This window comes from Chlorocebus sabaeus, chromosome 8 (genome assembly GCF_047675955.1).
Source record: "Chlorocebus sabaeus isolate Y175 chromosome 8, mChlSab1.0.hap1, whole genome shotgun sequence".
Lineage (NCBI taxonomy): Eukaryota > Metazoa > Chordata > Mammalia > Primates > Cercopithecidae > Chlorocebus > Chlorocebus sabaeus.
Window position 1 is genome coordinate 102,289,885 of NC_132911.1, and position 14,411 is coordinate 102,304,295.

At 34.7% G+C, this 14,411-nt stretch overlaps 1 protein-coding gene across 2 annotated transcripts in view; it reads right to left on the minus strand.

Moving 5' to 3' along the window:
• Positions 1-14,411, minus strand: part of STK3 (serine/threonine kinase 3) — a 332,625-nt gene that overhangs the window by 66,613 nt on the left and 251,601 nt on the right. For both annotated transcript variants that reach the window (XM_008001185.3, XM_038000245.2), the window contains one exon: positions 11,344-11,519. In XM_008001185.3, the coding sequence (XP_007999376.2) occupies positions 11,344-11,519 (176 nt within the window). The remainder of the gene's footprint in view (positions 1-11,343; positions 11,520-14,411) is intronic.

Genomic DNA, 14,411 nt, shown 5'->3' on the forward strand with positions numbered 1-14,411 from the left:
TACTAGTCTGTTCAGCAGACATTGCTGCCTTTAGGACCTGTTCTCTGACCCAGCTGGAATGTGCAAAAAAGGATTCTGTGTTGCTGGCTAAGCCAACTCAGTCTGCACCCTGCACCTCTGCCTGCCCCATGTCTGTATTCCTATTTTATTCGAATGGTCTTCAGTTTTGCTACTACTCAGAGTTTGGGTTCAGTGCTATAACTTATGCATCTCCTCTTTCTCTTGACTGATGGCTTTACTTCTGGCCGAGGCTAACCTCTGTACTAAAGGCTTAGTGATAGTATCATTGTTAAATAGTACAAAGTAAACTCTTAAGTCAGATTTCCTGGGTTCAAATTTTTGCTCTATCACCTACAAGCTAAGAGATTTTGATCACTGAACTTAATCTCTTTGTGCATTAGTTTCGTTTCTTTTCTTTTTTCTTTTTTTCTTTTTTTTTTTTTAAAAAAGGATAATAATAGTACCTTCTAAAAAGGATCTCCCGCATTGTCAGGGAAGTGCTTTAAAAAGTACTCACCATATACTAAGATCTCAATATGTGTCAGCTGTTGTTTTTACCAATACTTATTAGTTTATTAGCCAAAACAAAAGGATAGGACACCCTCTGAACCATAAAATTATACATGTAGATAAAACTTCACACACCATTTTCAATATAAAGACTGGCTACTTAGAAAAACAAATTCAGATGCTGAAGTTTCCAACTTAAAATAGCCTCCTATCATGAGTCATAGCAAAATGTGGCAAAGCTGCCCAAATTAATAGAAGCCTAATAGTTTAAATATGGAGTCAAGAGGAAAAAAAAGTATAAATGACTACAGACAAGGAGGAAATTCTTACAGGTGAGAGCAACTGATATACAATATGGAAAGACACCACAGGTTGACTAATTCTGGAAAATCCTTTTAAAAATGACAACAAAAAAGATGAATTTCCACATATCGAAAGAGCTGCTACTAAATGATGACTACCAGACACCCAAGGATTACATATAACTTAATAATCTTCTTCACTCAGTTATTTAAAAAATATTTTTTCTAGAAGAATATACCTATAATTTTATAATAAAAGACGGAAAATAGAATTTATTTGCAGACATGAGCTATAATTCACTGTTCTGCAAAGCAAGGGGAAATTATCTGCACTTAATTTCTATTGTGCCTAATATAGATATGCTAAGGGAAAAGTCTTTTAATGTTCATAGTCAGAACAAAAATGATCAAATGGTCAAAACCAAAAGCAAGGCAATTTCAGGAATTCTGTACCATCACTGAAGTTCTAATGAATTAGACAGTATATTTCTTTTTCATCAAAGAATACAGGCATTAAAATGACTATTTCAGATCTGTCATTAGCAAAGATAATCCAGAACTCAACACTCGTTCCACTGCACTAGTTAGTACAAGAATATGGCCGATAATTAACTTTCTATATATTTATATATTTGTAGCCTTGGCCAATTAGGTAGTTTCATTTGCATTCTCACATTAAGATAGAGTTAAAAACTAAACTGAAGGTCTGTGGGAATGAAACTTGATACTCTAACCCAGGTTACTGAGCCTTTTATAAGACGCCTTAATAGTTAATGATAGTATATTGCATATCAAATTTCAACATGCACCATTATTGAATTCATGAAGAAAAAAAGGTTTGTTAAGAACTATGAAAATGTGCTTTCAAAATAAATCAGTAAGGTATCTTTTTTCCAAAACACTTTCATCTGCTACGAGAAACAACATTAGTTTGAATGCCCCTATCACTCACTTATCTCCTTAAGATCTGTCTATCGTTCTGGGAAGGTGTTTCAACAACTGATGAACACAATTACAAAACAAGGCTACTTTGGTTTTGAATCAAGACAACTAGATTCTGGATTTTTTTTTAAAAAAGTCTATTATTTATTGAAAAGTCTTCCAACATGAAGAATCCAACCTAATGAGGGCTTTCTATTTTTATGAATGAGAGGTACTATGGAAAAGGCTACCAACCTAATGGCAAGAAGGAGGAAAAGGTGTCAGCATTAATTCAAGTAGGCCGACAAATATGATAGGCCCCCAAACAATGATGTGCATACTTCTAACTGTGGAAGATAGACATGAGAAGTATGATGGAAGTCAGTTATGGAAATATTTCTAATAGTGAAATACTATGCATACTCAGAAAACCTGAATTAAGTATAAAATTACAAAAATAATTTTAGATTTAAAGAAATTTCACGACAGTTCAAGTACAAAACAACTATTCCATCATCAAAACGCAACCCGATATATGCATTACTAGTTACCTCAATCAATTTTTAAAACTTTTTTGAAATCTAATGCTTTATTTATTTCAAAAGGTAAACACTGTTGGGATATCAGTCTTAAATTAAAAGATCATAAATTACACTGTTCACTCTTTGATCCTAAATTCCACTATTGGTTAACATCTCTTTTGATGTAATTACCCCAATAGTCCCCAGTGCTTACTGACTAAACATCTAAAATTGGGTTATGAATAGAAAGCCCACATAGTCAAAATAACTTCCTTAGACATCAACATTAGCTACAACATATGCTTGGAGTACAATATCTTGTTTTAAAATGTAAAGTAGTCAATTTTTCAACGTAATTTTCTAAATAAATGACATTTTAAAAAGAGCAAACTACTATGAGGAGAGTTTGTGCTTCTTGGAACCCTTTTTGTAAGCCATTTTTCTTTTTTTAAACATCTTAATAAATTACAACATGCTGACAAGAAACCACATACTGCACCTGTGCTTTCTATCTTAATTAATCCAATAAGTACAGGCCTGCTCACTTAAATTTGTAAGGGAAATGATGATATAATGAGTTTTAACTTAAGGTATTAATTACCTAAATAAGCAGAATTAGCTTAATGTTTCAGTAGACTTTGCCTAGACACAACCACCAAATAAAAATTTCAGAAATTACGGAAGCCTTAAACATCACCTTTAGGAATAAGAAAGTGAAACGCTCATTCTACCTCAGGTAGCCAAGGGGATTAAATTCTACTAAACAAAAAAAATTTAAAAACCAGTGTAGCAGTTCAGAGACACTAAAATCTTTGTTGCCTTTACCACAGAATCAACTAAATCTAGTTTACTTGCCCAGTGACTAAATTATTATTTTCTACTTGTACATAAACACTTATCTTCGAAGCAGGTCACCTTCCTTTCAAGACAAAGGTTATGACTATCTTAAGTGCCTCAGCAGACTGATGGTCAAAACCTCATAAAAATTCTACATGGAGCTGGACAATCACATGACACAACTGTGCACACGCCACACCATCTGTTGGATATGACTGCCAGCACAGATTTCGTGAGCTGGCAAAGGACTGAAATAGTCAAGAATTCTGCAACTGTTTCAAAGTGCAGGCTTCTCATTAATTTTAATTTCCTGTTGGCTCTACAAGGAATGACTGAGTAGTGAAAGCACAATGTGCCACATACACTTGAGTTCATGCCACATGTACACCTGTAATCATAAACTCTTATCCAAAGCTATCCACTGGAACATTTGGGATTTTGTGTGTTTATTTCTTCTTTACCCTAGAAGAAATAAATCTGAAATATCTATAGTTATCTTTTCATACTTTGTTAATACTCTAGCAAACATCTGGAAATACTTGACAATAATCATTTAATTAATGCAAAGCTAATCGATGACAATATGCTTAAATACTTCACTCAACTGAAGTGGTTTCCTCAGTCCACAGAACTAAGGACTGTAGAGAACAAGCAGTTCTTTGACTAAGGAGTATACTACAAGGAAAACTAGAGCCAATAGCTCTTTTAAAACCAGAAACATTACCTGCATTTAAACAGACAAAGCAGATAACATGCTGCTATACTGGTAAAACAAACAAACGAAAAACTGCTGGATGCTGCTGGCTTAAGTTTTTACCTTAAGCTGTCTAGAGGGTCTGTGTTGCTGAGGGCTTACTAAAGGGGTTGCCCTGCTGCTCTTTTTCTGGGGCTACTCCAGTTTCTTTATCACTCCTTCACAGCTGCTGGCTATAGAGGAGGGTGAAAAGACCCTGAGAAAGAAACATTTCTCCAGAACAAGTGAAGATTCCTAAAATGTCCATGGGCAGCTCCAGCAGCAGGGCTGGTACTTTCTCTGCCAACCCTTTACTGTTTTATGCATTTTCCAACAGTGACTTTTGTTTTGTTTCCCTGTAATCACACTCACTTGCTAACGCAGGCATCAAAGGTAGGACTGTGGCAAAACTAGGAAAGCCCCAGACAACTTTATACTTGGAGAACAAAGTTAGTTTTTTTTCCCTTCTCTGCCACAATTTTTGAGACTTTTTCTTCAGTGTGGCCCTGGTGGATTCTTGTGTCCCTTAGCTCAAAAGGACACCGCCAACTGAATAAATATTTAAGAATCAGAGTAATTAAGAAATGTTAACTTACAATTCAGTATGAGTCAAAACCAAAAATGGTTGATTTACCTAATTTCTTTTATACTAGTAATTATTGTCAATCCAATTTCTTTCTTTTTTAAAATTTGGAACCAATGTAGTGGGTTAACAGATGGCTTTTGAAGTTTTTGTTCTTATTCCAAAATCTTTACGTTACCCAAAATATATCTATTTAAATACGATACTGTAATTTCTTCAAAACACTATCTACATGCGCTCTATTTAACACTAAACAATCTGGATGCTAAGGCTGTTTGGAAATAATTCTAACAAAAACTGAAACATTAGACTAGTGCTATAATAAACAGATTTGCCTTTTACATTTGTTTTAGAAATCTGCATAGGCACATCCTAAACATAACTTTTTTCTGGTAGGGTTAAAAATAATTCAATTAGCCCAAATATATTTTATTTCCTATCTTTCTACGATAATCCCCAATTTGGTGACATCATAAATTCTTTTATCATCTTACATTCAGGAACATAACATGAAACAATCCACAGAAAATCCCAAAGACAAATGCTAACAATTTAAAAGGAAGTACACAAATTCTATTGCATACAGGCTTTAAGACAAGGAATGCTTCCTACCCTGCACATCTGTCTAGCAGGTGCCTTTCTGAATAAGTTTTGTCCTTTAGAAATCTGCTCTGAGTACCTCAAAAGACAATAAAGTGTTCCCTTTCATTTCTTTTTTTTTTCTTAGAACCCATTTTCCTCAAGGCAGAAGGATGAAGCCTTCTTTGTCCTGAAAATATGGTCAAAGCAACTTTGGCTTATTTTAAGCAACTTCTATCAGACAGACTTAGGAACTACATAAAATACAGTTCTCTTCTAGAAGGCGGCCTCGAGATGCATCATGAAGAGGGAAGATAAACACATAAACCTTAGTATGCTTTACACTTTAATATTAGAGTCACATTTTTTTAACATTCTGTAACTAACAGATGAGGGAATGAATAAGATCAGATTTCCCTCATTAACAGCTGGTATCTCTGCTTTTAGTCCATTTCCCCATTTTGTGAGAAAAGCAGTCCACCTAATCACTTACACTGTGCTCCACCTATGCTGCTTCTTTCAACTACTCTCTCTTTGCCCCTCTTATACACACTTTTCCTTGTCTTTTGCCATACTCACTACTACTCTTGGTAATTCTTTATTCATCTCCTGACAATGCTTCCTTTATTCATATCTTCTTTATTTCCATTTCCATTCCCCTCAGTGGCGATTACAAACATTTTCCACTTTCCTCAAAGTGATGAGAGGGTTGAGCAGTTCCAGTTGACAGGTGTAATAAATGTTGAGAAAAGAAGAACTGTTCTAGTCACTCCATCCCTCCCACAATTCCCTTTTTAAGGCTATCTGCCCTACATAAGTCAAAAATAAGTAACTCTGCAAAAATTGGATCCAGTCATATGATCTCTTGATATACCTTTCCTCCTGTGAGAACATTTTCCTTTATTTTATTTTATTTTTTGTTACTGTCACCATTTATCATTTGGTTCCTCACCTTAACTAATCAAAATAGTACTCTTCAATCTAGTATGTCAACTATTTCTGTTAATTAATCTTTCCTCCTCATTCTTGTTTTTCGTTTCAATTTTATTCCTATATTATTTTAAGCTTGTGCCACATAACCGATTTCCCCTACCCTGAGTCTCTTCCTATCAATCCTTCATGCTATCTTCAATATTAATATTCTTAAGATACTTTTCATCATGTCATCCTCCAACTTAAAACCTTCAGTGGCTTTCCATTGTCTATTAAATAAACATTCAGACTCTGTAACCTTGCAAGCTTCTACCCTCTGATCTGGATCTACTTTTCTATTTTATCTCTCATATTTTTCCAAATTAACTACCATAGACTTGAAGGTTTCTACTTCATTGCCACCCAATATACATTATACTTTCCTACTGCTAAGCTTTTTATTACACATCATTCCTTGTAGTGCCTACCTTCTCTCTTTCTGCTATACATTTATCAATGCTTAGACAAAGTCCTCTTCCATATTATAATTTCATATACAACTCCAGCCTTCACCAAATCTCCCTCTTATTCAGAACCACATGGCAATGTCTGAGTTACTGTTCTAGATTACAACTTACCACTTCATTAATTCATACCTTGTCTTCTTAATACATCAGTATAATTTATTTTTACCCACAGTGCCTAGCACAATCCAAAGCAGAAAGTCAAATATTTGTTAAATTAGCTTAATGTTTTCTAACAAATTTTGGAATTTCCAGATAGAATGACTACAAAACATATGAGGGGCTAAAAGTGTTTCCAAAAGTTTACTTTCAGGAGTTAGCCACAGGAAAAATAGATTCACAAAGCTAAAATGAGTCTAAGACAGAGAGTAGAAGGCTACATGTCAAAAATTGTGTGTATGTGAAAAATCTGAAAGTAGAGTACTGCAATGGTCATTATCAAAATCATTAATGAACTCTCATTTCCTAAATTCAACATTCTAATTTCTATTGAGTTTTAATTAACACCCTTTCTATTAGATTGTCTGCAAAGTGTACTGTAATAATCCCTTCCATCTCACAGCACCCTTTGGCACGTGACTTTGCTGTTCCTTCCATCATGAGGGGAAATTTATTTCCATATCCTTTGAGTTAGGACTAGACTTCTGACAGATTTTGACAACAGACTATGACAACAGTGACACTGTGCAAATTCTTTCCCCTCTTCTCTTATGCATTTTTTATGCAATTAACCATTTTCAAGTGTTCAGTTAAGTGGCATTATTTACACTCACACTTTCATACAAGCATCACTACCATCCACTTCTGGAATGATTTTTGTCTTGCAAAATGGAAACTCTGTACCTATTAAACAATAACTCCCTATTTCCTTCCCGTGAGAACCAACATTTTATTTTCCATCTCGATGAATTTGACTATTATAGGTAACTCATATAAGTAGAATCATATAGCATTTGTCCTTTTGTGACCTGGCTTATTTCACTTAGCATAATGTCTTCAGTGCTCATCCATGTTGTAGCATATTGCACAATTTCTTTCCTGAGGCTGAATAATATTCCATTTTATGTATTACAACATTTTTTTTTTTTATCCTTTCATTCATCAATGGACACTTGGGTTGCTTCTACCTTTTTGTCATTATGAATAACGCTGCCATGAAAATGGGTGTACAACTATCTCTTTGAGACCCTGCTTTCAATTCTTTGGTACATACCTAGAGGCAGAATTGCTGGATTATATGATAACCCTGTATTAGTTTTTTTTGAGGAGCCACCACATTGCTTTCCATAGTGACTACAACATACTTCCACCAGCAGGTGCACAAGGAAAGGTTCCAATTTCTCTACATCTTCAGCAACACTCGTTATTTTCTGTGTTTGTTTTTTGATAATAGTCATTTGAATGGGTGTGTAGTATCTAATTGTGGTTTTGATATGCCTTTCTCTAATGATTAATGATAATTATTGAAGCTTTTCACATACTTATTAGCCATGTTTATCTTCTTTGGAAGAATATCTATTTAAGTCATTTGCCCCCCTTCCCCCTTTTTTTTTTCTGAGACAGAGTCTTGCTCTGTCGCCCAGGCTGGAGTGCAATGGCGTGATCTCGGCTCACTGCAACCTCCGTCTCCTGGGTTCAAGTGATTCTCCTGCCTCAGCCTCCCAAGTAGCTGGGATTACAGGCATGTGTCACCACGTCCTAGCTAATTTTGTATTTTTAGTACAGGTGGGGTTTCACCTTGTTGGTCAGGCTGGTCTCGAACTGCTGACTTCAAGTGATCCACCCACCTCAGCCTCCCAAAGTGCTGGGATTACAGGCATGAGCCACCATGCCCAGCCCCTTTGCTCATTTCTGAGATGGATTGTTTGGGGTTTTTTTGTTGCTGTTGAGTTGTAGGAGTTCATTATACATTATGAATATTAACCTCTTATCAGATATATGATTTACAAATGTTTTCTATCATTTCATTGGTGGCCCTCCACTCTGTTGATAGTGTCTTGTGATGAACTCAAGTTTTCCATTTTGATGTAGTCCAATGTATCTATTTTTTTGTTACTTGTTTTTAGTGTCATAGCCTAGAAATCACTGCCAAATCCAAAGTCATGAAGTTTTTCTCATATGTATTTCCTAGTAATTTTTTAGTTTTAGTTCTTACTGTAAGATCTTTGGCCCATTTTGAACTAATTTTTGTATATGGTGTAAAGTAAGACTCCAACTTCATTCTTTTGCATGTGGATATCCAGTTTTCCCAGCACGATTCATTGATATGCCTCTTCTTTACCCCCAATGAATGGTCTTAGGACCCTTGTCGAAAATCATTTGACCATAGATGTGAAAAGTTTACTTCTCAGCTCTCTATTCCATTGGTCTACATGTGTCTTTCTGACAGTACCACACTGTTTTGATTTCAATAGCTTGGTAGTAAGTTTTGAAATCAGGAAACATGAGATCTTCAATTTTGTTTTTCTTTTTCAAGATTGTTTTGACTAATTAGGGTCCCTTGAGAATCCATATGAATTTTAGGATGAGTTTTTTCTACTTTTGCAAAAAATATCATTAGGATTTTGACAGAGATAACAATGAATCTGCAGATCGGTTTAGGCAATATAAACATCCTAACAATATTAAAGCTTATGATCTATGAATATGTCTTTTCATGTATTGATGTCTAATTTCTTTCACCCATATTTTTGCAGTTTTCGGTGTACAAGTCTTTTACCTACTTGGTTATTCTTAAGTATCTCATTCTTTTTGATGCTATTATCAATGGACACTGTGCAGATTCTAAGCTGACGTCAAGAGGCCTTACAACCTTGTTTTCACCTTCTTGGAAGGCTACTATGGCCACGTAAAAAGCCCAGGCTTGCCTGATGAGATCATATGACCTAGCCAATAGTCAGCACAATTGCCAACATATTTGTGAAGTAACTTTAGAGAGACTGTTCAGCCCCATTCAAGCCAGTAGATGACTGCAGTCACTTAAGAAACCCCAGGTGAGCCCAGCAGAAGACACACTTAGATAAACCTAGACAAACTATTAACCCACAAAATTGTGGTTTTGATGAAAGTAAAATAGTTGTTATTTTAAGCCATTAAATTTTGGGGTGGTAGAAAGATTAACTGAAGCAAAATTAAATCATTTTATTTGCCATTTTTTAACCATGATAATTTATTCATTACTTTGTAGCTAATTTATTCATTACTTTGTAGTTCATTTCAAACTGTTTCTCAGAGACCATTAAGATGTATTCCACACTATTCAGCCATAAAAAAGAATAAAATCTTATCTTTTGAAGCAACATAGATGGAACTGGAGGCTATTATCTTAAGTGAAACAGAAACAGCAAAGTCAAATACTACATGTTCTCATGTATAAGTAGGAGCTAACTAATGTGTACACAGGAACACAGAGTGTGGAATAATAGACAATGGAAACTTGGAAGGGTGAGACGGCAAGAAGGGAGTCAGGGATGAGAAATTACCTAAAGGGTACAAAGCACATTATTTGGGTAATGGTTACACTAAAAGCCCAGACTTCCCCACGATGCACTATATCCATGTAAATTTAAAAAACGGCACTTGTAAATTTAAAAAACCTTTAAATTTATGCCCAAAAAAAAAAAAGATTTATTCCAACTGACACAAGACAGAACTCTTTGAGGTTAAATACTCTACATTATTCATTATATTCATGAATAATTTAAAGCTTAAATGTCAGCATTCTAAATAATTCATAATTTTTAAAAAGTAGATAGCTTAAAATGAAATCTTATTAGGACTAAAGACATACTGATTTTATTTTTCTAATTGCTTACTATGATATGGAAAAAAATATTAAGTAGACATTGTAATGATGTTTGCAGGCTAACCTGTGAATTATACTGCTAATATTTGCTAGCAATTAGTACTAAATTTATTGCGGACAGATTTTGAAACTTTATTATCTGATTATTTAAAAACTCCATCACAATATTGAGGAAAAAAGTACTTAAAATATTTATAATTGCAAAGCATTTGGAGTCATGTTGTCTAAGCAAAATGGTTTAATATTACTTAAAAATTCTTAAATTTAAAAAATGTATATATTTACATATATCTAAAATTGTATTTATTTACGTATACATACATTTATTAATAAAACTACAAAGGATTATAAAGTTATTTTGTTTGGAAAAAAAATCTTCTAGAACAATATGCAAAAGTAACATTATTATTTAAAATGTTCTTAAGTAAAAATTTACTCCACAAAATTTTCACCCCATTAAATAACTCATTTTGAGAATTTACTCTCTCAAGTTCTGGAAACAGTTACTTTAAAATAGTTTACCTGTATTTTATGCATTCTTTAAAAGAAGTAAGAAGAACCAGGGTAGAAGAAATAAAGAGAAAATGTAACAAAATAGGCGATAAGGCAGTTTTATACGGAAGTTTATATGCTCCTAGGTACAGAATAGGACCATTATTTCTGAGAAACCAAGTGGAATTAACACTTATTCAAATAGAAACCAACTCATATACTTTCAAAATTGAAGCAAATTCTCAAACTATGTCATAAATACCTTTGCATCATTAATTTTGGCAACTGAGTTTACTGACTGTCAGAAGTATCTCATATTTGCATTATTGAAAACATCTTTTAAAATAGTTGTCATTTTAGTTTTAAGGAGTCCTGAATATTTGTCTAAATTTGAGCTATGATTTATTTAACTATAAAAAAGTATTTATGCAAGTACATTTCTATAAGCAAGCTACAGCTTCACAATTCCTCTACCCATGTATATGGCTGTAAAATGAATATTAACATATGGTCTATAATTGTATATACATACACACAGTTCACATACATATGAACTATGCTTCTCAATTTGATGGTAAAATATAGAAGGAGAAAACATAAATGGAAGGATTAAAATGTACTTACAAAGTCAAAGTCTCCATCTTGAGGAACTTTCCAGTTATCAGGAAAAACGTTTTTGGACAAAGGGAAGGGTTCATGCATGTTCTGATTACAGTTTTCGTGACTCTTATTCTTGAAGTCTTGCTTATCAAAGTAGTCCATGAAAGATGGTCTTTGTACTTGTGGTGAGGTTGCATTTCCTTAGGTAAACAAAGAACATAAGGAAGGTATAAGTTCTTACATTTAAGGAAGTATTTTCATTGAAGTATGATTTTTTATGAAGCCATATAATAAATTTGCACTGGTCAGATTCAAGGCCAACAAAATTAATTTCATAAAGAACAAAGTGAAATAAGAATTTAAAAATACCGAGACCAAATAAAAATTAAGCTGATGATTAAGCAAAGGTCTGGAATGTTTAGATTGTAGAAACACTTCAGAAGTTTAGTAGAATCATTATCGTAATTTTATTAAAAATCATTTCAGTTGCATTTCAAATTTCTCAAAGAAAGTAAAGTTTAAAAACTCAAGTGTTTTTGGTGGACTTTTTTTCTTTGCATTTAAGCTTGCATTGCTATTGTTATTGTACATTTTCAGCTGTAAGAAATTATGAGGACTTGGCTAGGCATGGTGGCGCATTGCCCGTAACCTCAGAACTTTGGGAGGCTAAGGTGGAAGGGATGCTTGAGCCCAGGAGCTCAAGACCAGCCTGAACAACATAGCGAGACTCTGTCTCTATGAAAAATACAAAAAATTAGCCAGGTGTGGTGGCACCTATCTGTAGTCCCAGCCACTTCGGTGGCAGAGGTTGGGAGGGTCACTTGAGCCTGGGAGGTCAAGGCTGCAGTGAGTCATGATTGTGCCACTGCACTTCAGCCTGGGCAACAGAGCAAGACCCTGTTCAAATTAAAAAAAAAATATATATACACACACACACACACACACACATATACTTTTAAAAAATTAAAAAAAATTATAAGGACTTACTCAGTTTCCTCTTATATCTATCAAACTGCTTCCTCAGTGTTTCTGATTCCCTCTGCCCCTGGCTGGACTCCCCACAGCTTCGCCTGCCAAACTTACATCCATGTCTCCCAACACCACTTCTCTAGCCCAGACCTTGCTCCAAAGTTCCATATCTAACTTTGTTTGCTATTAGATAACTTAATCTGAGGTGAGCTGTCAATTAATTTACCAGTTCTAAAACTAAATTCAAGATCTTTCCCTTCAAACCTATAGCTCCCCTGACATATTCTATCTCCACTAAAGTCAACCTTATTTACTCAATCCCCAAAAATAATAAAGTTGAGAATTAACTCAGACTCCTCCCTTCCCACCACAGCAAACTCATCATTAGGTCTTTTAATTCTACTTCTCAATACAGTTAACCATAACCCCTTTTCTCTACTTATCATTGCAACTGTCTTAGTTTAGCTTCTAATCATTTCTTGCTTAGGCCATTGTAGCAGCCTCCAAACTCGTCTCCTTGCTTCCAATATCACAGTTTTGATTTTAATTTCCGTATTGTCAACGTGGTGACCTTTCTAAATACGAACCAAACCACGTCATTCTCCTCAGCATCTTTCAATGGCTCTTCATTTTTTATACTGAATGACTAAATAGGAAATAAATATTTGGAATAACTAGATTTTTAATCTGGCTATACTGGTCTTGATCGGTGGTTTTCAAATTGGATTCCTTAAAGCCCCAGGGCTCCAAATAAATGTCCCAGAGACCACCAAGAAGGCATTTCCCATATAATTCTCAAAATACAAAGTAAATTACTTTCTTTTTTCTTTTTGAGATGGAGTCTCGCTCTTGTTGTGCAGGCTGGAGTGCAATGGCATGATCTCAGCTCACCACAACTTCCACCTCCTGAGTTTAAGCAATTCTCCTGCCTCAGCCTCCCAAGTAGCTGGGATTACGGGCACGTGCCACCATGCCTGGCTAATTTTGTATTTTTAGTAGAGATGGGGTTTCTCCATGTTGGTCAGGCAGTAAACTAGTTTCTTAAAAATTTTTGGTGGGAGTGCACCTCCCCACAAGGGGCCCTGCTGGGCAACTGTAAGTTACAAAAAGTATTTTTAAAATGTAAAATTGAAATCTTTCCTTCTGTAATTTACGCTCATGTTCCAAATAAATTCCTCTTTCATATAATTGTCCCTCAAATATCTGAAGACAGAGGTAATGGCTCCTGTCTTCGCTGTCTATTTTTAATATAAAACATCCCCAGTTCCTTTCATAGGATATATGTTTCAGATTCATCACCAACTTGTTTACTTGCCTATGGAGACATTCTAGTCTCACTGTTCCTCTAAAAAGAGACATAATATTCATAACTGTCATCTGATCAACCTAGATTGCATTTGTAATAGTCCTGGCACAGTTTAAAACTACAGTTACTACTATGACAACTAAGTAACACTGTTAGTTGGGATGAGCTTTAAGGTCATTTTGGTCAAAAGAATGCATGCTAAGACTTATTTTTAGTCTTTAAAAATATGAGGAAAGCCTAAATCGATGCCTAGTTTATGTGGCAAATCAGAGAGTCTGGAATTCTTAAACAAACTTCAAAAAACAAAAGGATGGGGTGAGGGAGACAGAACTGACAGGTAAGCATCCTATCTCCTCTTTCCTTTCTCCCTACTTTTGGATCTCTATGTGCGTTATTTGACAGATTGGGAACCTAGGTGAGACGGCTTAGGTGAGGATACAAGACAGAGTGGTAATGGTCATATTTATTCATTAAAAAAATTCTGTCTCATTGCCTTAAAATAAAATGGTTTGCCATATCAAAACGAAGGTTTTATTGACTTCACCTTATGTGTTTTAAAAAAAATTTTTAAGATAAAATTTACCATCTTACTTCTGGGTATATATCTGGAATTGAAAGCCAGGTCTTGAAGAGATACCTGTATCCCCATGTCTATTGCAGCATTATTCATAATAGCTAACACATGGAAGTAAGCCACGTGCCCATTTGCAGAGGAATGGGTAAGCAAAATGCGAGGAAGGAAATTCTGACACATGCTACAACATGGATGAACCTTGAGGACACTATGCTATGTGAAGTAAGCTAGTAACAAAAGAAC